At 44.0% G+C, this 25,856-nt stretch overlaps 1 protein-coding gene across 4 annotated transcripts in view; it reads left to right on the top strand.

Moving 5' to 3' along the window:
• Window positions 1–25,856, top strand: part of SDK1 (sidekick cell adhesion molecule 1) — a 378,509-nt gene that overhangs the window by 302,392 nt on the left and 50,261 nt on the right. For all 4 annotated transcript variants that reach the window (XM_085074532.1, XM_085074531.1, XM_085074533.1 and 1 more), the window contains 7 exons: window positions 3,121–3,236; window positions 3,502–3,691; window positions 5,515–5,613; window positions 13,773–13,967; window positions 17,922–18,123; window positions 19,946–20,049; window positions 22,172–22,242. In XM_085074532.1, coding sequence (XP_084930658.1) covers window positions 3,121–3,236; window positions 3,502–3,691; window positions 5,515–5,613; window positions 13,773–13,967; window positions 17,922–18,123; window positions 19,946–20,049; window positions 22,172–22,242 — 977 coding nt within the window. The remainder of the gene's footprint in view (window positions 1–3,120; window positions 3,237–3,501; window positions 3,692–5,514; window positions 5,614–13,772; window positions 13,968–17,921; window positions 18,124–19,945; window positions 20,050–22,171; window positions 22,243–25,856) is intronic.

Raw genomic sequence — 25,856 nt, 5'->3', positions numbered from 1 at the left:
TTTGTGCTCTTAATATTCAGCTACAGGAATGTGTACACTTGTCTTACAGGATGAGCTAGTGTAGGAGCATGGGCACATAGCTGTGGCAAGGATCAATCTCCCCATGCTTGGGAGGCTGACCTTCACAGGGCAGCTACTGTGCTGTGATGGAGCAGCTCTTGATCATTCAGATGTGCTCCGGTATCACTGCGGGAATTTGTCAGTTTGTACAAAGCTGAGAATTTGGCCTGTGGTACCTCATTTTACAGGCAAAGTGGATGTGTGCCGCAGCTATGCTGCTTTAGCCGTGAACCTTGCCAGAAATTTGCACTTCTTAGCCGGCGTCAGATGTACGACGTGCCACTTTAATTTTTTCCTTTCAAAAAAAGAGTGAGGGATGTGCAGCTAAAATGAGCTGCAAAAATGCAGAGAACCCACTCTCCAGCTTTCCTAGAAAGCCAGAATACAGACTAGCTTATTAAAAGCTCCTTTTGGCCCAGTTAGAGACATAAAACGACATAATTTGCTGTATATCAGATGTGGCTGTGTCAGAAGTAGAAAGAAGGATGCGCGATTTTAGATGCCAACGTGGATAACCTTAAAAACTTGAGCTGTTATTGAAGTTCCAGTGCAAAGTGCCAGTAACTCTATGATTTCCTCCGTTTGATCTTCTGAAGTGCTCCGTGCTGGCAGTTTGCTGGATTAGCTCATCGTTTAGTTTCCGTGTTTCCGGTTCGTTTTGTTCAAGCTCTGGGATTTTTTTTTGGACGCTGTTGCTCGGCTTCTGTGCTGTTCTTGCAGGTTACTAATGAGAACTCAGCTTTTGGAGCTTATAACAAAGTCTTCAGTGCAACAGTTTAAGGAGAGCAGTGTTAGAGAAGGGAGCTTGCAGAGGAAAGAGGGATTATGTGCCTCACTCACTAATTAGTCTTAGGAAACTATAATTTCTTTGAATCACAGCTTCCTGAGAAAGGAGATAGGTCAGAGAAATGAAGGTTACGTTTCAATTCATTCTTAAAGGGTCGATCAGAGTCTGTTGCTTGATAAAAGACTGGCAACAATAAGATCCATAAAATCACTAGCAGGCCCTGAATTCACATTAGAATAAAATTCTCGACACTGAGGTGAGAACTGAAGATTTAAAGCTCACTCGATGCGCATAAAGATTTTTGCCATTCAGGCATTGGACTTAGATTTCTCTCCAGTGAGAGGGGACATTCAGCTCTCTGTCACTGGGAATTGAGAGGGGTCTGAGCTAATGAACCTTCTTCTGTCCTTTGTCAGCTGGCCAGTGTCCCCAGCAGCACTGTGACCATCCACACCTCAAAGGCAGGATGCCCTCAGGGCCAGCCTGGGCACAGCCTCCACCTTCTGTGAATTCCAGAGAGCTCCTGGCTGCTGATCAAAGAGGAAAAGAAGTATTTGTAAAATAAAGTAACTTTTTCTCTCTTGAAAGGCCTCAAACCAGATAAAATAGAAATAAATGTGGCTGGAAAGGGCTTCTTTCCTCTACACATCCTGGTTTCTTGCGACCCACCTCCACCCTTTCTCTCTCCAGGAGTGATTCATGTGGGAGTAGCTCTTTGTGAAGATCTACAGATAAAGTTATGGCAGCTATCCAAAGACATTCATGGCTCCTGGCAATCTATTTTCCTTTAACATAATTATATCCTTGTGGGGGATAAATCTAGGAGAAGATTTAACAAAAAAAAAAGCCACTTCACTGTTGGAGGGGGAAAAAAATTGGATTTTAGTCTGCTGCAGTGTCGTGTGATGGTGCTCTGTTTCTCATGCCCCAAATAGTTGGTATCAGGGAAATTGTTCTAGAAATTACTATCTCTGCTGTTAACCTTGAGTGCATAAGGGTGGGAGTGCCACTTTTTGGGGGTGGCTTTTTTCAATTTCTATTAATTCTGGTGTCATACTCATTATCTCATTCATGTTGCTAGGACCCTGCAAAACAGCAGATCTGTTCTTTCATTCGGACAGCCGGGAAAGCATTCCTTTTGGCAGGGATTTGGGCTGCTTTTTGTGATATATTCAGGCCCTAATCAAGCCCCACTGTCCCTAAGTGCTTGTGTAACATAACTTGGTGAATGTTCTCTCGAGGTCTGACAGGTGTATCAGGCTTTAGAAAAGATTGTACCCTTCAGATGTTGGAAATGCCATGGGGAAAAAAATGCAAAAGGGCAGCATAAAATGTGAACTCTTAAAAATAGCCTCACATCCTGCTTGCATAACATGACATGCTATTAAGCTTGCCTACAAAAGGCTGCAGTTGTGTGGTTCTGCAGCACTTTGAGTTTTAATGGCATGGGAAAAATGCAAGTTTGCTCTTCACTGGAGTCAGAGAAAATTACAGTGTTCCTGTGCCATCAGTTCTAATGATGTTTCCAGTTTCATAAGAGCCAATTTTGCAACATAAATGAAATAGGCATCTCTCATTGACATCATATCAATCCCTGAAAATACACCTCGTGTTAATGTACCCGTCTCTAATTGATGTATTGCAAATGTTGAGCTCTATCACATCATCAAAAGGTTTCAGAGGTTAAAGAACTTACTGAACTGGGAGTACAATCCGGGGGGGAAATTATTGCTAGCTGTAGACAAGATGCTATAATTTCCTTTCAGATAATATAGGAAGCCATGGGGGCATGAAACTTCCTGTTAGAACAGATCATGCTATAAGATAAACTCACATTCAGAGAGATTTCCAGCTTTTGGCATAGGGAATAAAATGTATGGGAAAGAAATACTGGGAGATAGGCTTCTGGAGAAGTCCAGGAATTCAAATTTGATTCTAATTACTGCAAATATATAGAACTCGAAATTTATTCATAGCTGTCAATATTTACTGTCTGTCTGTAGACACTGATAAGTATTAAATGTTTAGCTCTTTACAAACATTGTCATTTCTGAGATGAACTGGCAAGAAATTGTGAGACAGGCTGAAATATAAAGATGATATAGAATGAATACAAGAGGAGAATGGATTGTCTAAAACATATTCCAGTCCTTTTGGGTTTGAATACCCTTTTATGGGATCCTGGAAGAATCCCAGGCAGGTAGGGAGATGGAGAAAAATGATCTGAGATGTCTGACCTATTTCTGCTCTTTGGTAATGCTGTGTGATTCCAGTTCCCTCTGCTCCTCCTGAGAATGTCTCTGCTGAAGCTGTGAGCTCAACCCAGATCCTGCTGACCTGGGCAGCAGTTCCTGAGTCTGAGCAGAATGGTCTCATCCTGGGCTACAAGGTATGCAACTGGAGTTCCGTACTCATTTGATTTTTAGTGCATTGCCACAACATGATTTTGGATTTGTTATATATTATTTACCTGCTGGATGGTCTTACTGTTCCTAAGTCAGCTGGAGAAGATCTAGGAAGTGTGCTGGCTTTAGAAGGGGTGATTGGTGAATGTAATCTCATTTTATCTTGGGTGACAAGGACGAATCTCCTTCTCTTCAATCCTCATGCGATAATCTCATTCCTTCTGTGTTTCATCCACATTTATTCTGCAGATCCTTTACAGAGCAAAGGATTTAGACTCTGAACCCAAGAGCCAGACAGTGAGGGGGAACCACACCCAGTCAGTGCTGCTCTCTGGCCTGAGGAAGTTTGTGCTCTACGAGCTGCAGGTGTTGGCATTCACCCGCATTGGGGATGGGGTGCCCAGCTCCCCAGCAGTGACAGAGAGAACCAAGGATGATGGTGAGTTTAAAGCTTGTCAAAAGAGCCATCTTATCTGATCCAACCTTTTGGTGCTGCTTTCAAGTGTAGTCAACAAATAATTTGGATTTTGGGGGGATTTCTTTTTGGCTTTGAACCCAAAGGACATTGGCTGTAGCTGGTGTAAGTCAGCAGTATCTCATTGGTCATGGGCTGAGGATCTGGCAAAAGCACAGAAAAACCAGTGTCCCCTATTTCCTCCTTCCCTGCAGCTAATGAAGAGGAAAAAAACTTATAATATTGAACTCTGAAGGTTGGTGGAGATAATTTCTATTGAAGACAATTTTAGAGCCCAATTATAAATTCCCATTGAAGTTCAATCATGCTAAAAAAAAAAAAAAGCTGCAATTGAAAGCAATAAACAAATCTGGGTCTGATTGGGCTGAAGGAAATGGTGGAATTTGCAACGTCAGTAATCCATTCTCCTTTTTTTACCCCAAAAGAATAAGACATTGACCTTGGAAGGTGATGCTTCCTTTTCCAGCTGCCTCCAGCACTTCCCAGGGGGTTCCCAGTGTAGTTGGATGTGTTGGAGGAACCCAAGCAAGCATTCCCTGAGCACCACTGGTGTGGTGGAAGCATTCCAGCTGATGTAATTCCACAGAAATTTGGTTCAACTCTTGAAATATTTTTTGGCTTTGCAGATGCTAAAACTGCTTTTACTTTCATTACCTTTTCAGGAATAAATAGGTTGATATCAGTGTGAGAGGCTTCTGTTTAAGTCTCTCTCTTTCTCATCAAAATCTTTTCAAAATGGAGTAAACACTGGTTTACACAAGCAAATTCATTAAGGTAATTTCGTTTGCCTGAAAACACATTCAGACTTCTGGCTTAACAAAACATTTTCCGTACAGTGCAGGGAAGGAAGGACTAGGGGCATGTGGGGTCAGGAACAGGGACAGCAACTCCCTGACATTTTTTTAGCCTTTTTCTCAGCGTACTCCCTGTGTGGGGACCTGGGTTTTCTTTGAAGGGAAAAATAAGAAAAAATACAGTTAGCAGAACTCTGCAGGGAGGGAAAAAGCACTCAGTGAAATGTACATATCAGGCTGTAATGAGAAATACTTAAAACTGTTTGTTTTGGATAACCCCATTATAGCAGTTCCCTCTTTAAGTGCATGTTGGCAAATGAAACAAATTGTTCTTCCATCTCCATACCCCTGACATAAATATGTTGTGTCTCCTCTGGGCTCAACTTAATTAAAAGTATCACCAGGAGTAATTCAGGTGGAATTTGTGCCGAAGGGGAAAATCCGTGGATGGTAATGTATGAATTAGCATCTTCTCACCTCGTGAACCTGGGCTGGTCAGTGCCTCTGTGTTAATGTGCCTCTCACCTGCCTCGGGTCCTCCTGCTCACACCTCAGCGTTTAAGATGCAAATGTAAAGTCAGGAAGCAGTTCAAAGCTGCTGCTGATGACACAGAGAGGGGATATTACTGAATTCCAGCAGTTATGAAGTGGATTCAGCTATATAACTCTCTGTAAAGGCAGCTTGGTGTCTTGCCCCGTAGTGTGCTCAGTTACACCAGTGGTAATGCTGCTGTGAGAAAAACCCTACAGAGCTCCTAGAGCAGCAACAAACTACTGCAAGGTGCACTGGTCTGTGCTGTGTTTGAGGGTGTTGGAGACCTTTATCCATGGACAGGACCCCTTAGAATAAATGTATATTATGCACACACACAGGTCCTTCTAACCATTATTGGAGAGATACAGCTTGGGCTATAATTCTGTGCAGGGTGAGCAGAAACTTGTGATCCTTCTGATGTTCAGTCCTTGCTGCCATGATCTCTGTTTCCCTTGCAGCCCCTGGGCCCCCTGTGAGGCTGGTGTTCCCCGAGGTGAGGCTGACATCCGTACGGATCGTTTGGCAGCCGCCGGAGGAGCCCAACGGAGTTATTCTGGGTAAGATGGAGCAGCAAAGCCTGGACTGGAGGGCAACCTGCAGCTGTTGGGTTGTCTTTTGCCTTGCACAGAAGCAAATCTCTGGCTGAAGAAAATGTGCTGCTGTCAGCTGAGGGGCTGTGGTGAGGTGAACACTCCCTGGTGTGAGTTGTCCTGAGCCAGAGTTAGGTGTCAGTCAAGGCACTGTGTCTGAAGGTCATCTCTCTTGCCATCTGCCTTTGGGTTGGTGACCTGTTTGTCTGACTGTTGGGAAAACTGCCTGGAGACCTGGATTTTCCCCACCTTTTCCAGACATGCCCAATGCTTCAGTTTCACGTGTGCTTCTGTTTTATTGCTTCCTTTGGATAATATGTCTGGCAAGTCACAAGGAGTTAAATCCTATTTGGCCTTTCATCAAGGGAAAGAGAGGCAGCAGAGCACGACAGGAATTTGTGGAAAACCTTCTCACCTTCCTGCTCTCATAACTCTTGGGTTGCCTTTGCAATATGTGCACCAGCCACTATTGTACTTAAAATGTGAAGGCTTTTACGATGTAAGAATCCATTCCTGCCTCTAAAATTAACGTAGCTCATAGTTACCGAGCAATTTTGTGTTCTCTGCTGATGCTGAACACATTTTACAGTAGTTCTGCCTGGTGAGTAAAGATTTGTGTCTCAATTCTGAGAACAGAAGCAAAAGGTTTTGGTTTTGTCTAGTACTCAGTCTGCCAGGCCTTTCTGCTTCTAATTTCACTGCCATCATTCAGGCTCACATGCAGGCTTTTAGCAATATTTCCTAAAGCCTTTCCTTCTGGCTGGATGGTCCCTGCTTCAAATGCTCCTGCAGAGGTGGCATCGCTTTAAATACAGAGCTAGTCCTGCATTGCACTTAAATCTTGAGTCAAGAACTCAAAGGGTTTGCTCAGGTGTGTGGTTTACCAAAGTGATCCTGGCATGTGAAGACACAGGAAAATCATCAAATGGCATCCGAAGGCAGACGCTGCAGGATTTTCTGAGCACAAGGAGGAGTCTGTGTGAAGCTTGGCAGCAGTGAGCTGCCAGAGATGGATCCATGCAGGGTTTCTCTGCAGCTCAAGGAAGCTTGGCTTCCAGGTTGTCTTGTGGGTTTGATTTGTTGCTTTTTTTTAAAGAACTGTGTGTCCTAGAACTTGCTCTCAGCAGAGATTGAGATTTGAGTCACAGGATGTGGTTAAGGAGAAAAAAAATCATTTGATAGGAATGATGAGAAAGCACAAAAGACATTTTGCTCCCCCAACTGTGTTCCAACCTCTCATGTTGCTGCACTTTATCAGCCTCATTTGCTGAAGTTGGTGCAAGCTCAGTGGAGTAGGAGCTCTGCTTTACTTTGTCTTTGCAGAGTGCTGTGTGCAGTGCATCCCTTCTGCAGCTGGTTTAGCTCATTGCCATTGTGGTGATGATAAAATCATACAAATCCAGGGTTGGAAGGAAAGGGAAGGGGTGTCCCTTAAAGAATCCTTGGCATGTTTAGCATGTAAACTGCTGTTTCCAATGTCTTTCACAGTCCATGCCCAGTAAGACATCCCACAGTGCACTTCCAGGTCAGCCAGTCCTCCTTCTACAAGTGCATTAAGCTTTTTCTCTTTATATGTGATAATTTGCAGATGCCTTCATTGAATTTCATCTCACTGATTCCAGACCATCTCCCTTCATTACCCAGATCTCTTTAAATGACACTCGTGTCCTCTAAAGTGTGCGCAGCTTGGTTTCATTTTTGGAGTTTGCAAGCAGATTGGCAATTCCATCAGCCAGGTCATTAATGAAAGTATTAAACAAGACCAGACTCATTCATGAGGTCTCACGAGAGCTTACTTACTATGTCCTCCCAGTTTGTTAGTAAATCATTGATAACAGCATTTTGACTTTATTTTTTTTAAGCGTTCATCTCAAAATGTGTGGTATTTTTCTCAGATTCTGTTATTCTATTTGCTTTTAGTGGGACTGTGTGCAACCATATTAAAGCCTTACTCAAAGTCAGTGTGGATCATATCTACTCTTCCCACCTGGCCAATTACACTGTCAAAATGGAAAACAGATTATTTGATATTTATTATTTGCTCCAATCAAACAGATATTGGCTGCTCCTTGGCACGTTATTATCCTCATGGATGCTTGTATATTGACTCATATTTTTTTCCAGGATCTTTCTGGGTATTGAACTTTAGTTTGATTTGTCCATAATTCCTTTAGTTGGTTCTGCCTCATTTTAAAAGATAGTGCACTCTGTTTGCCCTTTTGTAATGTTCTGGGATGTCACCTGTCGACCACAAGTCCTTGAAGAGAATGGCTAATTATTCAGAGATGGCTCCATCTCTGCAGGGCAGATTTCATCAGGCCTTTCTGACTTGATTACATCCAGCTTAACTAAATATTCGTTAACCTGTTCTCTATTCCAGCCTACATCCCTACTTACATTGTTGTCACTTTTAATTTGTGTGGAGGATCTTGTCAGCCCCAACTTCTTGTTGAGTGCAAAAATGCAGCATGGAGGTATCAGCCTTCCTCCTTCCCTTTCTGCCTCACCTGCCCTGTGCTCATTTTTCCTTCCTGCTGGTTGACCTGTCCTCCTCCTCTCTCTCAGATTTCTAATGTATTTATGAAATCTTTCTCATTGCCTTTGCTGCCCTTCAGGTGATAACTCCCTTTGCTCTTTGGCTGTTCTGATTTTGTCCCTATGTGCCTGTGCTGTCTATTTATACACTCCCTCTAGACCTGTGTCGTGTTTCAACTTTTTGTCCAATTCACTTTTGATTTTCAGGTCATTAGTGAGCTCTGAATGCAAACATATTGGCCTCTTAACATCTTTTGTGTGCATTGGGATAGTTGTGCCATTTTTTTTTTTGTCTCTTAAAATGGTCAGCTAACCTGGATTCCTTTTTCTCTTAGAATTCCTTCCCAGGGGGATATTACCTGCCAGTCCCCCCATCCACCTCTTTGAAGTCCATTGTCTTTATTCAACAGTCCTCACTCTTTCATTTTTTCAATGTAGAAATAGTGAGGTTCCTGGAGGAAGTAGTTAGCTGCCAAAGAGAGAAAAAGGGAAAATTGCTCATGCTGGGTACTTCTCTGATCTTTCCCAAGAATTGAGCTGTGCTTCAAAAATAGATAAAACAACAATGTGTCGCATTCATAGGAAAGGTTGCAAATTTGGGGGGTTTGGGGTTTTTTTCCCCTGTACACTTCTTAAATCTCATTACTATAATGAACCTCCAAAATACCACTGTAACCTCCTGGTCAAGTGCACCAAAGTGGAGTAATTTGGAAAAATAAGTGAACATAATTTTATGTGCTGCCCTTCTATTCACTCATGGGGCTCAGAAGAAAAACCACTTGCTTTGCAAGAGCAACTTATATTCAGAGCCTTTGAACTAATGTTCCTGCTCTGCCTGCTTTGTCCTCTGAGTATACACGCACCTTTGCAGCTAGCATTTTTGTAATCTATATAAAAGCATGTTCTAGCATTTCAGAGAGAGATTAGCAGGATGAAATACTGGCAGGCACCAAGAGGGAAAACCACTTGTTTGTTTGTTTAAATATTTTACCATGCAAGACTGGAAGATATTTCCCTTTTTCCTTCTGGGAATGTTACGCTACCCATTCTCTCTGTCTTCCTCTCCGCACTCAGTTCAGCCAGCACCCACATAGTTCTTCAAATACTATTAAAGATAAATGAGGCATTAATGTGCATATGTGCACTTCAAGCTATGAGCTCCCCCTGAAAACGAGAGCTTAACCCACATCCTCCCAGGCCCTGGTTAGTATTCCTCACGGTATCCTCCTATTTAGCATTTACCTGGAGCTTACTGCAAAAAAAAAAAGCGTAAGAACTCCGCCGAGAATTAGAACCAAAATTGGATGTAATCCATGTTTGCAAATTCCTATTTTGATCCCAGGCTGCATTTGCACACCCGCTGGCCCTAAAACAGATAAGCAGGAAAATCAACAAACTGGATTGCCGCTCTGCCGCGCCGAGCGTAACCTCGCGGTATCGCTCGGCTCTCCCCGAGTTCTGTGACAAATTAATAAGTGTTTGTATCTCTGCTGCACCGTGGCCTGCACCAACGGGTGCTGTCACTTCTGAAGGGCTTTGTATGGTGATGAGCTTGGGAGCTTCTTGATATTCATGGGGTGTTGTCACCCTCCTGCTGCCTGCTCGCTTTGGGGAATCCAGCGGTTGTGTTGCGGTGACCTGACGTCTAACAGGCAGCTCAGGCTGCTGCCATTTACTGAGCTGGGAGAGTGTGCAACTCGTGGAACTGCTTGCACTTGTGCAAAAAATGCTCAAATAGGTGCTAAAGTGAACAAAAAGCCTGGTTTCTGTGAGTAAATGAACTCCTGAGGACCTGATTTTTCAGGAGGGTTTTTATGCTGTTCTGGTCTGACGAGTGGCAGCACTCCCACAGCAGAAGAGATTTGGGAAAAAAATTAAGAAAAGAATAAACATATGAATGAATTCTTCTTATTGACCATCCTGATACTTCATGTTGTGTGAGATATTCCTTTCCCCAAAAACTTTGCTCTGATCACCTTTTAAAGGTTATGTTTTCATTCATAACCTTTGATTTTTGTAATTTGATTTTTTTTAACCAAAGATATCTGCAACATCTTATTGTCATAATCTAGTAAGGAAAGGAAGCTGCTCATTCCTCCACTGCAGCAATTGCCTTTTATAGCCCTCGAGCATACATTAATTTCTCTTTGAACACTTTCCATTTACCTCTATTGATTTGCCTCGTTTGATTTCACTTAACATTTCCTTTCTTCTCCTATCCCTTGTTGCTGAAATTCATCAACTTAATAATTTTATCTTTTTGATCTTGCATTAGCCCTAGTTATTATCCAAGCTGTAGTTTAAGTACTGAGTCTTCTGTGCCACTCAGAAAAAAAATAAAAGTAGAGCTTTTTATGCCAGTCTGGATCCTCGTTGTCCCAAAGTGTCTAACAGGAGATGCAGGGGATCAGAATGAAGCACTGAGTGTCTCTCAGGTGGGCTGTAGGTAGCAATAACAGCAAGCTGAATTCAGGTGTAAAGATTGGATATTTTGCCTTGCAATCAGACCTAGGGAAAGGTTGACTTTCTTAGGAAATCTGTTAAGGTGATGGCTCTGGTTGTGTAAACTCTGTCTGAGATATCCAGGAAAACAGATGCTTCCTCAGACTTTGAGCCAACACAGGAGAGGACAGTGAGAGCTGGTGGTGTTTTTGACAAGGATGCATGCAAAGGGAGTTTGCAGAGCCTGTCACAGAGACAGGCTGTGACAAGTGATTTCATCTTTCTCATGGCTAAATTAGTTTTTTCACTAGCCACAGACCCACTCTTGTGTAAGATATTGTAATGGCCCAGATATGTATGTGTTCCTTTGCCTAATCTGAGCGTGTTTGTAATTGCTTTCCAGCATGAGTGCCACCATTTAGCAGTAAATAGTTATCTTGCTATTCCCCCCTTACATTTTAACTATGCTTCATGTTTTACAAAGGTTTAGAAAAGAGAGGAAATTGCTCAACAAGGATATGTCCCAGATATCATACTTATCTTTTAATAACTAGATAAATCAACTTTTTTATTCTTTTAATATTCTCTGTTTCCCTCCAGGTCTTATTCTTTGCGTCTTATGTCCCTTTATCAAGCTTCTTTAGCCATCTTAGTTGCTTTTTCCTTCATCTTTCCTGCTTCTGTAAAAATTTCCCCAGTGCTTTTCTTTGACTATTTTTCCTCCTTGTTAAGATCCTGAACTGGGGTTTTCATTCCCACATTCTTCATATCAGTATAAACAAAAAAGATCATATATATCAGTTCCTTCTCCCCATTGCTCTCCATCTTTCTGTGGACTTTTAAAAAAGATCAAAATATTGCAGCATTAAAGGTACAGAAATACTTTGTTGAAATATATTGGACCAGTAATGGAAGAACTAGTCTCATGGATAAAAGGAGATAATTTGCAGGAGAAAAAAATGAGATGTTGAAAGTGTAAGACCCCAAGACTTTGCTGGGATCTAAGCACGCTCAGGAGCACTGAAAAATCAGACCACTTTTTATTGATTAAAATAGAATAGAACAGAAGAGACTATTCCAGTTGGAAGGAACCTACAGCAATCACTAAGTCCAGCTGCCTGACCAATTCAGCGCTGGTCAGGCAGCTGGACTTAGTTACAACAACAACAATTAGTGACAAGTGACAACATTTTTAAGGGCTTCATCCAAATGGCTCTTAAATACAGACATGCTCAATTAAAAAATGTTGTTCAGAGCCCTGCCCAACCTGACTATGAATGTTTCCAAGGATGGGGCAGCCACCACCTCTCTGTGCCAGTGTTTTACCACTCTGGTAGATCAGCACCTCCCTGCCCACCTCCCTTCAGGCAGCTGCAGAGAGCAGTGATTTTGCCCCTCAGCCTCCAGACTAGACAAGCCCAAAGTCCTCCAGAACTCCTCACAGGGCATTATTCCCAGCCTTTGAAGAAGTCTAAAGCAAACCACCCAGCTGTGGGAATGTTGCTGCAGGAATAAACCAACCACAGCCTGCAGGAGCTGGGGCTGAAGGCACAGGGGCTCAGAAAAGCCAGGGCACTCCTCCAGGAGTCTGTGCAAATTGCTCCATGTGAAGCAGCCACGGCTGTTGCCCACATCCCCAAGCAGCTGCCAGAGAAGAAAGGATGAGGAAACCCTGGTGCATCATCAGTGGCGCTGTGAGAGTCAGCACAACAAAATTAATACCATCTGCATCCCAATTAAATTCCACTGTTTGTGACAGAGTGTGCCACACGCGAGTGGCATCGATTCCAGGGACTGCAGGAACTCCAGGCCTTTTCTGTGCATGGGCATGTGGCAATTGTTGCATATTCACAGTGGGAAATAAATGTCATTGGGTTTTCTCTAATAGCCATGGGTAAGATCAACCTCTCAGATTTCATGCACTGACCCTCCCAAATGAGCCATGCCAGGTTTGGCTCCCCTTGGTCTTGTTACAGCCAAGATGTGGTGGGAGTTCAGACTCTAGCTGGGATATTAATTCCATGAGAAAGAGATGGCTCAGGTGCTGCAGACCCCTTTTGTCATTCCGAAGATGAGCAGAGGGTTGGCAGAACTGTGCCATGACTGTTTTGTTTTCAGCTGGTTTGATTTGGATTTGTTGGCTGCCCTCTGCCCTGCGTAACTCCATGGAGCGTTTAATCATACATTCAGCTCGGGCAATAAAACCCCACATCAGTTCTGCTATTAATTGATTTTGGAAGTCAGCTGCTGGACTGGAAGTTACCATTGAGCTCCAGAAGTGAGAGCCTGATTCAATTGCTGGGTCTGCAGAATGGATTTGAACATTTGGCAGACCCTCTTTGGGGGACAGTTGTCGCTAGTGGTGCGTAAGAGCCCTGGAAGCCCTCCTTGCACAGTGGAATCATTAATAACCCAGGCTAAACTGTGAGCTCCTGATTGCCAGGCAGGGTGGAAGGGAGGTTATCACTTACAGGCTTCAGCAAAATTTATTATTGAGACCCGCATGGGTGAAGCAGGACCACAGAGCTTGCAGGCTCCTTCCTGGAGCTCTGGGCAAGGGCAGCGATGCTGAATGACAGAAGGGTGGCTTTATTGGCAGTTCTGGCACTCACTGCTGAGGGAAAAGCAAGTGCAGAAAGGAGGAGCAAACCTTGACTGGAGTGATGGGAAGGCTGCACGGTTTGGGCAATCCAGCTGCTGGAGCTGTAGCTGAAGAGGCTTGAGTGTGAGCCAGTGCTGGAACTGGGAAAGGGCAGAAAAAAACCCATGTGAGTGTGGGGGGGAAAGCTGGAACTGGAGTGTTGTCTTGAACCACCTCAATCAGGTGTCACATTGCTCCAACCCTGTTCCTTTGCTTTCTAAAAAGGTACCAGTATGCCCAGGAAAGATTAAACTAGTTTTGCATCTTGTTGGTATAAAGGATGGAAAGCAAACTCAGTTCCATGGCAGTTGTATCCAGCAGACCCTTGTGTGTGATTTCCCTTGTAAGGTGTGTGGTGTTTCCAGCAGAGCAGAGCTTTGTAACACCAAAGGCAGTCAATTACTTGCTCTCAACCTCAGATAAGCATGTAATTAGGAGAAATTAATAGTTCTGGTGCTTTTTTGTCCGTGCTAGAGAAGCCATCTGAGCCTTTTCCCCTCTCTTGCAGGGTACCAGGTCGCCTACCGCCTGGCCAGCAGCAGCCCCAACAAGTTCACCACGGTGGAGGTTGGCTCCACAGTGCGGCAGTTCACGGCCACAGACCTGAGCCCAGAGTCAGCCTACATCTTCAGGACATCTGCCAAGACCAGGCAGGGCTGGGGGGAACCTCTGGAAGCCACGGTGATCACCACTGAAAAACGAGGTAATGCGTGCAAGCCGTGGGTTGAGGGAGTTTCTGTGCCTGCCCTGGAGCCTGTGCTGCACTTAGGGGGATTTTAACAGCAGGCTACACCTCCTCCTCCTCACCCCATAAACCTGCCCCAATCCATAGCAACATCATGATTTGAGAAAGCAAGGCAGACTTTTATGAGACACAGTTCTTCTAACCTGCCGGGCTGTTGGAATTGATTTTTCCATCAGCTGCTATATTGGCCATATGCAGCCTCCTTTTGCAGTCAGATGGGGCTTTTTTTCCAGCTCTCTCGTTTTCTAGAAAGATTGCAATCTTAAGAAAGTAAGTGATGGATGAATTATATTGATTAGGGAACGCAAAATGAGAGCCAGTGGTGTTGCAGAATTTCTCCATGGCTCCTCCATTGTGCCTCAGCCCTGACCTAATGTGTTTGTAATTACTCTGGCCTTTCGCTGCCACACGCTCGAGCAGAGCCTTTGCATCTGGATTGCCCAGACTTTTTCTGCTTCTTGCAGCAGCCATAAAATGGTTCTTTGCATCCTGACTCTCCAGACAAATTCTGTTCTGAAAGGAATCTACTTGAAGGTGGCATTTGTACGTGTGTGTAAATGAAACCAGATGCTTTGATACCAAATGTACCAAAATGTGAAAGACATGTAAGGTATTACAGGATCTGCTCTGCATCACTGCTTGTTTCTAATGCTTTGGCTCAAGTAACTGCTCCCAGTTTTAGAACTTATCTGTAGAGCTGCAGTTAGAAAATTTGCATTTTCTACTTGTGCATGAAGATTTTTTTTTTTTAATTCAGAACTAAAAGAGGATATATTGGTGAATATGTTGGTGGAGAATAAGAGTGTGGGTTTTCCCCTGGTCTTGCACCATAGGCCATGTTCCACTGGTGTCTTGAGCTGACAAAATCAAAACAAGCCAGGGTAACTCTACCAGCACCACAGGGTTTTGTGGCATGTGCTTCTCTGACCCATGATGCTTTCTGGATATTGATGTTTTTAAGAAAAATTCTCCCTCAGGAATTAGAGCTGTACAACTTGTGTGATTCATGAAAGTTACATTTCAGAGAGGTCCAGCAGGTCACCAGGCCAGACCTTCACAGACATCTTTCAGCTGTTGTTAGAACTTCTGCATGTGCTTTTGGCCCTGCTCTTGGTTCTTGCCCAAGTTTTGCACTCTAATGCAACCAGTGATATTTACTTTTAATTCCTAAAATGTGCCTGATAAGCAACCATTTGTTTAAAGTCGTTTCTACACCTTGCACATCATTTAATGCAAGAGTAAGGATTTCCCATTGTATTTTCCACAATGTCTTCCTTATTATTTTTCTCTAACACTTCAAAGAGGAGAGGAAGTTGGTCTGATGTTCAGCTACCAACAGCAAGAACTTGTGAGGTGCATTTCAACTACTCCTGGTCCATTTGGTTGGGTTTAAAATCCCCTCTGGCAAAGCTCTGCAGGTCATGTGCAGCCTTCCCAGTGCATAACAGTGCAGTCCTCAGAGGAGGAACCTCTGGAGATGTGTTAGGAAGCTGAAAGAGCCTCTGCCAAAGGTACTGTCCATCAAAGAGATTTATCAGCTCCAGGTTTCTCCCGCCCCTGTCTGATTGCTGTCAAAGGGGAGGTTCAAAGCCTGACATGTGGAAGCTTCAAAAATAAAAACCCACCGTGCCAAAAAATGTGAATTCTCAAAGCTCAGAGCCTCTCCTGCTCAATAAAATGTGCTCAGATTCCCCAGACAGTGCACAAGGATGCACAATAGCTCAAGGCAGAACTCCCAGCTCCACTGTGGGAACAATGACCCCTTGTTGCTATCAATGCTTTGGGGTTATCTTGAGTAGCCAAATCACAGGATAACATGAGCCCTTTCTCTTTTTGATGGACAGCTCTGCTGGGTCTCTATGTGCTTTGGAACCACGAGTTTACTGAAGTGATCCCATGTAAAGTTTAGGGACAACAATGAGCACTCTCACATCAGCAAGAATGATAAAAGGAGATGATAAAGAAATTTATCCAGTGCAGCTATTCTGCTAAGAAATTAACCTGAAACTTGTATGCATGACAGTAAATATTCTAGAATAAAAATATATTTAATTCCCATTAATAAAAATGCATTTAATGTCCTCATAGTCCTTGATGCTAAGGTAGACAGACACAAAAATTCCCTTGAAATTTAGCAAGATTGGTCACTCCTGCTCTTGTAAATTCCTTGGTTAATCCCAGTATAAATCTTTACATTTTGCAATGATGCCTGTGATTTATAGATCCCTGGGGCTGTATTCTCCAGAGGCTCTGCTGCAGTGCTTTAAATCTACACTTCAGAATAGTCAACACCAGTGATCAGGGCAGAACTGAGTCAAAACATTAAAATGTAGCAAGAAATCAAAAGTAGTCCATAGAGTCATGTGGCCTGGTAGAGTCAAGCCTTACATTCCTGCACAGACATTCACCTTAGCATTTGCTTGTGGCTAAACTCCCATAAATAAACTCTTTATCCTAATAGTTTTGTACAAACAGTCAGGGAGTATATCCTGCAACACAGGAGATTTTAAGATCTCCCATTAGCAGCAGAAGGAAACCCAATCATGGGAGACTGACTGCAAGATCTGACCTGCCCAAAACTGCAGAGCTTATCAGCAGAATGTATAAAATCCCTGCATGACTCTCCCTTCCTGGCATGGAATAACCCCGTGTCCCTGTCTGCGCCTGTCAGTGTAAGGCACTGACCTTTCGCGTTGTGCCGCCGCTCGCAGCCCGCTGGCACCCAGGGCTTCCTCCAGCTAATAGCTTACAAGTCTTTGGGCACTGATGTCAGTGAGAGCAGGCTGCAGAGAAATGCCAAAACATGCAGGAAATGGTTTTAGGGGATGGCAGGGAAATGAAGCGCTGGCCGTACGGAGCTGTGAGGAATTAGGCAGGCAGAGGTGTGTTTATGGAAACAAGTGCTGATGAAGTTGAATTGAATTGCTTCTCAAAAGCAAGTCACTGCGGTGTCTCCAATCAATTTCTGCTTTATTACATGCCACACATTTTAATCAGAATCAATAATCTTCATGATAAACAATTAAACAATTATTCCTCACTCTATAGAGTTTCTCTATTGAAATCGATGGAGTGCGGAGCCGCGGTGACGGGAAAGGAGATCTGTAATGAAACAGTGGGGGGCTGGCATGCTGACACCTGCATTGCCATTCCCTGCTCATCCCAGAGCTGGGAGGGTAATTACTCTGGAGAGATCTCCCTCAGCACTGGCTGGTTTGACTTTGCAGGTTCAAGGTCAAGTGGGTACAAAGGGAAGAGTTGGGGAGCTCTGGAAGTGACCTGCACCAGGTGCTCCAGCTCTGTGCTGGTTCCAGGCTGGGGTTTGGAAGGAGCAGCACCAGGAGCTGCTGATGGTTCCTGGTTCTTGCCTGGTGCAGGAATTCAGCATCAGCTGCGTGTGCTTGGACTCTGCAACACAACAGCCTGTTCCAGCTCATCCCTTCCTCTTCCTCGTGCCTCAGCTGGACCCTGGATAGCACAGAGAGAACAGAGTTCCTGCTACCAAGGAGTAAGAACAGGTTAAAAAGTGAGCTAATTTACACTCAGATTCTGTCAAAAGAGCAATTGCAGCCAAAAGCACAGCTGAGTTTCATTAAAGATTGCCTTGCTTTGCTTGGCTGCCAATCCTGATGATTCTTCTTTAACTTCCAAGTCAGGACTCCCCCAAGTTTGAGGTCCACTGTGAGGAAGGTTTATATCCTCTGGTGACTTCTGATGCAGGGAGGTAAGAATCAGTTTTACTGCTCCTCCTTGCAGTAGAAGGTTAAGGAATGGGATAGTTGTATACTTCACGGGGCAAATCCAGAAGTTCAATACCATGTGGCACTTCCACTGTGAAAATCCAGCCAGTCTGTCACTTTAACATTGGTCAGAGTTTCCTCTCCAAGCAGTTAAATTCTGGTTTGATTGCAGAACGACCAGCACCTCCCAGGCAGGTGGTGACCCCCCAGGGCGATGTGTCCTCCCGGAGTTTGGTGCTGAAGTGGCTCCCTGGAAGTGATGGATCATCCCCAATCCGATACTTCACAGTCCAAGTGCGGGAGCTGCCGAACGGAGAGTGGCAAACCTACTCCTCCTCCATCAGCCACGAGGCAACATCCTGCATTGTTGAAAGGTACCATGTAATCCCAGGCTGCCAGAGAAATCCCCACTAGTTAGGAAACCAAAACAAGCATCTCTCAGCTTCACGGTCTTTTTGGGGGAGAGAGGTTAAGTGAGGCCGCTGCTCCCATTTTAGAGGTGGTGTTATGGACAGCAGTTGAGAGATTTGCTGAAGGTCATGCAATAAATCTAATTAAAGTTGGACTGCAGTGCATCTTTTTGAAGCCTTTCCTGGAATCTCAGCACCACAGATAACACTACTCAGGCTAAATCATATGTAGCTATACAGTGCTCTGTAAAATGCAACTAGTTAAAAATCGTTTCAGTAGTGACTGATGTTAAAACCCACTCTGAATGCTGCATTGCAATTATCTCTATATAACCTTTTCCAGATGAAATGAGAACCATTTTTATCTGTATTTTCCATACTGAAGTTTATAGATAGCATCAAAATGTTTAAACTTTGTTATTCAGGCTTCATTATATCCTCAGCAATACTGGTGTAATTAAAGTCCTTGTAACATCAGCAAAAGTAATTGAATGTCTATGAGCAGGTACTTGTTTCGCTGTCCATTTCCTCTGTTGACGAGCCAGTGCAAATCAGATTATTTCTAAAGGGACATGAGCTTTAGAAGAATCAGGTATTCCAAGCATTCAGATACAGATTTTTCGGGTCTGTTATTAAAAGCACCAGTGACTGTGGTATATGGCAGCTCACTGGTCATGTGCCAGCATCTTTCCAGTCAAAACCTCTAAAAACAAGGAGACCATCCATGTCACTTCAACTTGACATTGGCATGACTGAAAACAAAAGACCAAAAAAGATGTTTCACATTAGTCAAGTTGCTGTAGGTAATTGTGTCCTGACAGGGTGGCACTGGTGAAAGAGATTCCTTCTCCCTCTTGCTAAAAGCACTTTCTTGGGGAAGGCCAGAAGAGTCGTGGATGTGAGAGTGCTGCCCATCAGAATGCATTATCCTTGATGTTTAATCATTCCTTACAAGTAACCTGGGTTTGTAGTCAGTGTTACATCAGCCAGTGGATGGTTAGACACTACCAATTAATTAGTGAAATCCCCTGTAAGTTACAGCTCTGCATTTCAAGCCTCTGCCTGTGACTCCAAAGGCAGCCTCCCCTTCACCTCCCCTGCCAAGACAAGACAGAAGCATCTTTGCAAGGTTATGTCAGCTGGAAATCACTCTTTGCATATCTTAAAGCACCACATAGATAAAAGAGCTGCAGGGAACCTGTTGTTGCTGTCTTTATTAAATAATCCCGGTAATAGCATTAATTTGGAATTCAGCAGGAGCGAAAAGCACTGATCAAGTGGTCTGGTGCAGGGGATTAGTCAGGAGGCTGGCACTCTGAATTCCAGCTCCTGCTGTGCCCTGGCTGACCCTGGGCACGTCTCCTGCCTCCTCCCCACCTGTGCTCCCCGTCTGTGCTCCGAGGATGGGCTGGCCCAGATGGCTTTGGAGGATATCTCAGCAAAGCACCTTGAAAGCCAGGCTTTGCACAGAATGCAGAACTCACCCCAGCTGTGGGGTGCTCCATGAGCTGCAGCCTCACGTCTGTTTTCTGGTGCCCAGTTCAGCAGTGAATCCAGGAGTGTTTCTGGGAACTCAGGCCAGGGGACATCTGGGAAGGTGCTGATGGCAGCAGGGGTGGGAATGTCCCCATGTCGTGGGGAAGCTGGGGGAGGCTGCAGAGAAAAGGTGATGGGGAGAGGAGACAAACTGCTCAGTGCCTTTGGCTGGCAACAGGCAGGTTCTCTTAGAGGCAAGTTGTGATGAGGGGGAGATCTCATCCCTCAGCCTGTTTTCCCCATTCCACAGCTTGAACCCATTCACCTCCTACAAGCTGCGAGTGAAGGCCACCAACGACATCGGGGACAGCGACTTCAGCGCAGAGACAGAGGCAGTCACAACTCTGCAGGATGGTAAGGGGGGAGGAGGAGAGACACACTGGGGGCATCACCATGGGCTGGGGGCTCCCCAGGGCTCCTGGACCCACTGCAGAGCTTTCCCCAAGGAGACTGGAGTGAAAACCAACAGGCAAAGCAGTTTTGTCCACAGGAAGTTGACACAGGTAGCAGTGAGATATGGCTGCATTAACAGGCAGCCCTACATGTCCTGCTGTGCCCTCTGATAATGAATCATACTTTCAGGAGTCTCAAAATGAATTTAAACTTCGTTTGATTGGCTTCCAAACTCTGCACTAACCATTATCTTTGCAGAAATTGAATAATTTACAAGAGAGCATTAAAAATAAATGGAGAACCCTGCATACATTTGAAGAAGTTTCTTCAATTGTTTTCCCCTCACAATCCACATCAGTCTGCAGTATGGCAAAATTGCTGAGGTATAAGTAAGAAAGAGTACGAAGCTCCTGGAAACATGAGCATTTAATCCTGCAGATCAGGACTAATAAACTGTGAATGACATTGACAAGGCTCTTATTTTTAGCCTTGGAGATCAGCTTCTAATTCCTTGATTGTATAAAGTCGATGCCTGAATGCAGAAGTAGCTCTGATGTCTTGAATGGAGAAAGGAAGTTTGCAAAGTAGGAAAAGCATCAGTATGTGCTTTTATGCTGGGAAACTGGGTAATACTGGAATAAATACATGGATGGGTGGACAGATAGGTAGATAGATAGATAGATAGATAGATAGATAGATAGATAGATAGATAGATGATAGATAGATAGATAATGTGTTGTGAGCTGGAGGTTGATCTCTTCTCCCAAGTAACAAGTGATAGGATAAAAGGAAATGCCTGGTTGCACCAGGGGAAGTTTAGATTGAGTATTAAGGAAAACTCCTTCACTGAAAGGGTTGTCAAGCACTGGCACAAGCTGCCCAGGGCAGTGGTCAAGTCCCCATCCCTGCAGGGATTTAAAAGCCATGTACATGTGGCACTTGGGGACGTGGTTCAGTGGTGGGCTTGGAAGTGCTGACTTAATGGTTGGACTTGATGATCTTAGAGGTCTTTTCCAACCTAAATTATTCTATTATTTTATGTATATGTGGTGCTTGGAATTATCCAGAATTTCCTACAGAGAAAGGAGCGACTAGTTAGAAATGACACTGAGCTATAAAAACAGGAAGCCATTTTGCAAGGGAATGTGGTCTTGAAATCAGAAGAACAGAGGACAGAGCTCAGGAGTGTGGAAAGTTAAACAAGAGCCCATGTTTTACCTGCCTGGTGTGCTAAGCAGCCCCTGGAAGACATCCTGACTCCCCACCTTCCTGCACAGCAGCAGGGTCACTGCTGGCTGTAACTGGTGCTAATGAGGCAGCACTGAGTCACTGTGCTGGAATTTAAAATTTCACTTTAAGTTCTCTTTGAATTTCACTACACTGGGCCCAGAGCTGTGCTTGGCCTCCTCACAGCACAACAGGGAAAAAAGTGTGAAAGCTTCTCACCTCCTCAACAAACTGAGCATTTATTCTGCTGAGCAACCCTGAGCTGCCACTTGAGCATTGCACTGCAGAGGGCTGGGAGCTCCTGATAAGCCTTTGCTTCATGTCTTTGAGCTGCTGTGGAGTGTCTGGATGTGCCACAGGCCATGGGCACAGGAAGGGGTTAACCTGTGGTGAATCAAGCTGTCCTGACTAAAATAATGTGTGACTATGTGAGACAGATTCCTAAATTCAAGGTGGGCTTGCCCCAGCTGCGGCAAAAAATCTGAAAAATCCGGGAGCAGTTTTCTCACCCCTTAGAGACACACACAGCTGGTTTAATTCCTTTCAAATAGGCACTTGGTGGTTTGTGAGCAGCTCTGCTGCAGCTTCCTCCAGGTTTATACTCTCAGTTTTCCTTATTCCTGCCAAAGCTGCCAAGGCCACAGGTAGAGCAAGGGATGGAGGAGAAGTTCTGGCTTCTTCTTGGGTTCCAACATCCACCGTGCTGCTTTTGAGACCCACCACACCTCATCCCATGTAGCTGGGGTGGAAGATCTCCTTTAGGAGTGAAGAAAAAGAATCTGATTAATAAAAGGAAAGCTGCCCCTTTTCCACCCTCCTGCTGTAACTGTTTTTGTTTCCTTTTTCTCTTCTTTAGTTCCAGATGAACCACCCAGTTCTGTGTTAGTAACTCCCCACACGACTTCCTCTGTCCTTGTGCAGTGGCAGGTAGGTAAAATGAAAAATTCTGATGTCTCTGCGAACAATTTTTTGGCTGCTTTGACTTGTTGACTTTAAGGGTACATTGCCAGGGACGTTTTCTTGAGCTGGAACTATTTAAGTCACATTGAAGGACTGCAGCTACTTCCTTATTTGCCTGATCTAGCATAAATTTTAGTGATGGATGGAGATTTCTGGCAGTTGCTTTTACTTTGTGCCCCACTGGGAGGTAGAGGAGTGCCTGTAGCCCTGTCCAAGATTGTTACTTGTCAGATTCTCCTGCCCTTTTGTTGATATCCATAGATGTGCATCTTTACACGGAAAACATTCCACAGAGCGCGGTGTTGGTAAGATCAGGTAATCAAAAGCTCACTGATTCACATCATGCATGGCCTCCTCCTGCTGCTGGAATGATCAGAAGCCTGAGATCAGTGCCTGAGATCCCATTCACACCTCTGAGGAGCTCCACATGCCCTCTTGGCTCTTTGAGAGCGAAACATTGAGGTTTCTTCAGAGAAAGGGAAGGAAGTTTGAGCTCTCCGCAATCTCTCGGAGTTGGATGGGGAAGTATTCATGTCAAAGTCTGCATTTTATATTGGCATTTCCTCTGCCTGCCTTTATCTCTCAATCCTGGCCTCCTGGGAGACGCAGGAACATTTTGTGACCCAGTGCCTGAGGCTTCTTTTTGCAGAGTGAGCATTAATAGAGGGAACCCAGTGGGGTACTGCACATTATCCATAACCTACCCTGGAAAGCCTCTGCCCGCCCTGCTCCCAAAACAATGTCCCCCCACACATAATAAGGATGATTTTGGACAGATTGCATTATAGTGAAAAATGTGCATATCCATTTACAGTGCAGATGGGACTCCTTGCATTTTTGGAAGAAGAATGTATGTATGAGGGTCTGTTTATTGCTGTGCAGCAGCACTTGAAAATCTGCCTGGCTGTGCTGCTGGGCGCCTGGCCCCAGTTCACGCAGAATAATCCTGAGCAGCAGCATTGCTTACAGCATGTTGAGCAAATAGCAGACATGTTGAGCAGTTTTACCAAAGGAATTATGGAGAGATGCAAATCTACCTCCCCACCTACAATGAGAGCCCTCAGTAAAGGGGAAAAAAGTACAGAAAGAGGATGTGAGGAAGGATGGACCGTGGAAATAAGCATTGCCCCAGCTGACTGATTATTGGTGTGTAGTTAATGTGAAATAGGTGCTTGTTTAGGTAATTGGATGCTTTTCATTTCATGAAAGTGAAATGGGGTTGTTGTGCCAGAGCCATCTCAAGGGAGTTGTGGGCGATTATATGTCATTACCACATGTATATTAATAGGTCCTGGTAATTCAGCCGTACTATATTTTTCAAATAAACAAAAATCTTCAAGTCCCACAATAGCCTCCAATTAAGGGGAAGTTTCACAGCGGTGTCTAAGAAATAATGTAAACTGAAAACAGCAGTCAAGCTAAATGGGAGAGAGGATTTCCAAGCAAAGCTAAATTTTTAACTTTGAGCAGTGTTAATAATTCACAAAACAAACTCTTGATGCACTAGCTGGGCTTTCAGCTGCTTGGTCCAATCAGACCATTATTTTTAAATTTAAAGGAGGAAGAAAATAAGTAATTTCCAGTGAGGTCTGTTGTATCAATAATGCAAGGTTATTTCAAATGTTCTGGAGGATGTTACACTTAACATCAGGATCATGTACTGTTCTGCTCCTACCTTAGAGATAACAATTATTCAAACTTACATTTCACTCTTTATTTATTTATTTATCTTTGAACAGCACAAAAATGTTTTTTTTCCTTCTGTACAACATTATGGGCTGCCATTCATAACCATTTTACCTCTTTCAGCAGATCCCTCAGGCCTTCCTACAAAATCCTAAATAATCCATTACATCAAAAGCAGAGTTTTGTCCACAGAAGACAGATAGGAAGAGGAAGACCTGACCTTTTAGCAGAGTACCCTTTTCAGGAAAGAATCATCATTTCCATGGCAAAAAGAGAGACAGTTTGCAAGCTATTTATTTTCTGAGCTTTCCTGTCCTAAATCTGAAGGAAGGAAAAAATGGAGAATCACATGATAGCATAAGAAAACAATGTTTGCTGTCATAAGATCAGTGCTGGACCACAATGAGAAATTAAGCTTTACCTGTTAGGCAGTTACATGGCAAAGCAGGGAGTCACAGTCACCTTCTCAGCTTCAGAGAACTTCAGCTTTTAGAATTTGCAGGATATTCTACTTGAAATTTTTCTTTTAATTTTTTTCTTTAATTTAAAAATAAGTATTAATAATTAAAATAGGAAAAGTCAGAGGGAGGTGAGGACACTGCTGTGCTGTGGAGCCCTTCTCTGCAGGGGCACCATGAGGGATAAAGCAACTTCAGTGTAATCCAGAAAACAGAAAATCAGAAGATTGGAAAAGAAAAGATCAGGAGAGAGACACTGATAATTCCCAGTAATCCCATCTCATCTTCTTGCACAGGAGAGTTTTTCAGCTGGTCCATGAGCAGTAACATCATGGGGCAGCCCTGGAGAAGGCTGGCAGTTCATTTGGTCTGTTTTCTTGGTCCCTTGGACAAGGGGCTCTCAGCCTGAGACTGGGAAAGGCTGTTGCAGGAGAGCTTGATTTATTTGCCTTGTAAAATGCAGCCATAGAGGGAATATGATTGCCCTTTCTAAAATACATCACAGGAGTAAACACCCCACAGGGAGAAGAACGATTTAACCCAAAAGGCAATGTTAGCACAGGAACAAATGGTTAGAAACTGGCTATGAATTATTTAGATGAGAAATTAAATGAAGGTTTCTAACCACCCGAGTGGTGAGGCTGGGAACAGCTTCCCAGCAGGAATACTGGGGAGCTGAGGGATCAGCTGGGTTCCTGTGGAGGTTGTTCTGGCTGTGAAAAGGACTTTCAGCGGGTGGGGAGGTCCCAGCCCTGGTGATCCTTGAGGTCCCTCACAGTCCTGAATCCACAGAATTAGTCTCAAATGATAGTGAAAGGTGGTTAGAGCTTTTCCAGAGGATGGAGCACAGTGATGAGCATGAAACAATGAGGAATAGGAGATCTCCAACTAGGCAGAGCAAGTGAAATCTTGGGACAGTTTGAGTTTCAGCAGGCTCTGTGGAGGGCATCTACAAAAGAAGGTGACTTCTTACTAGAGCAGGTTCTGCTCCTTTTCCTGGTGGCTGTGTAGCTTCCTTATACTCTGGTTCACATAATTTCCTTTTTTTGGCTTCTATAAACTGCAGTCTTTCTATTTAATTCCTTCAGCCCTCACCCAAAGCAAAGTCCTTGCCACTGAGACATGACAGTCCTCTCCCTCCTCTTGCCATTGTAAAGGAGTAATGGAAAATTCATGTCATTTCTGGGAGCAGAATGCCAGGTTATTACCAAATACCTTCCTCCTTTCCTATCAAGATGTCCTTACTTTCTTCATTAAAATTACATGGGGCATTACCTTCTATTGTGACAGAGTTTCACACCAGCAGTTAATTTTTACACAATACTTTTCCTTAGTAAAGTTCTCAAGGCTAGTAGGGATCTTTCTGTATTAAAGGCAAGATCATCATTAAAATCCTTTTCATTTATACTTTCAGCCCCTTAAATTTTGGTAAAAGAA

Source organism: Lichenostomus cassidix, chromosome 14 (genome assembly GCF_008360975.1).
Source record: "Lichenostomus cassidix isolate B80296 chromosome 14, HeHo_3.0, whole genome shotgun sequence".
Classification (NCBI taxonomy): Eukaryota; Metazoa; Chordata; class Aves; order Passeriformes; family Meliphagidae; genus Lichenostomus; species Lichenostomus cassidix.
This window is presented reverse-complemented; position numbering and strand designations above follow the sequence as displayed.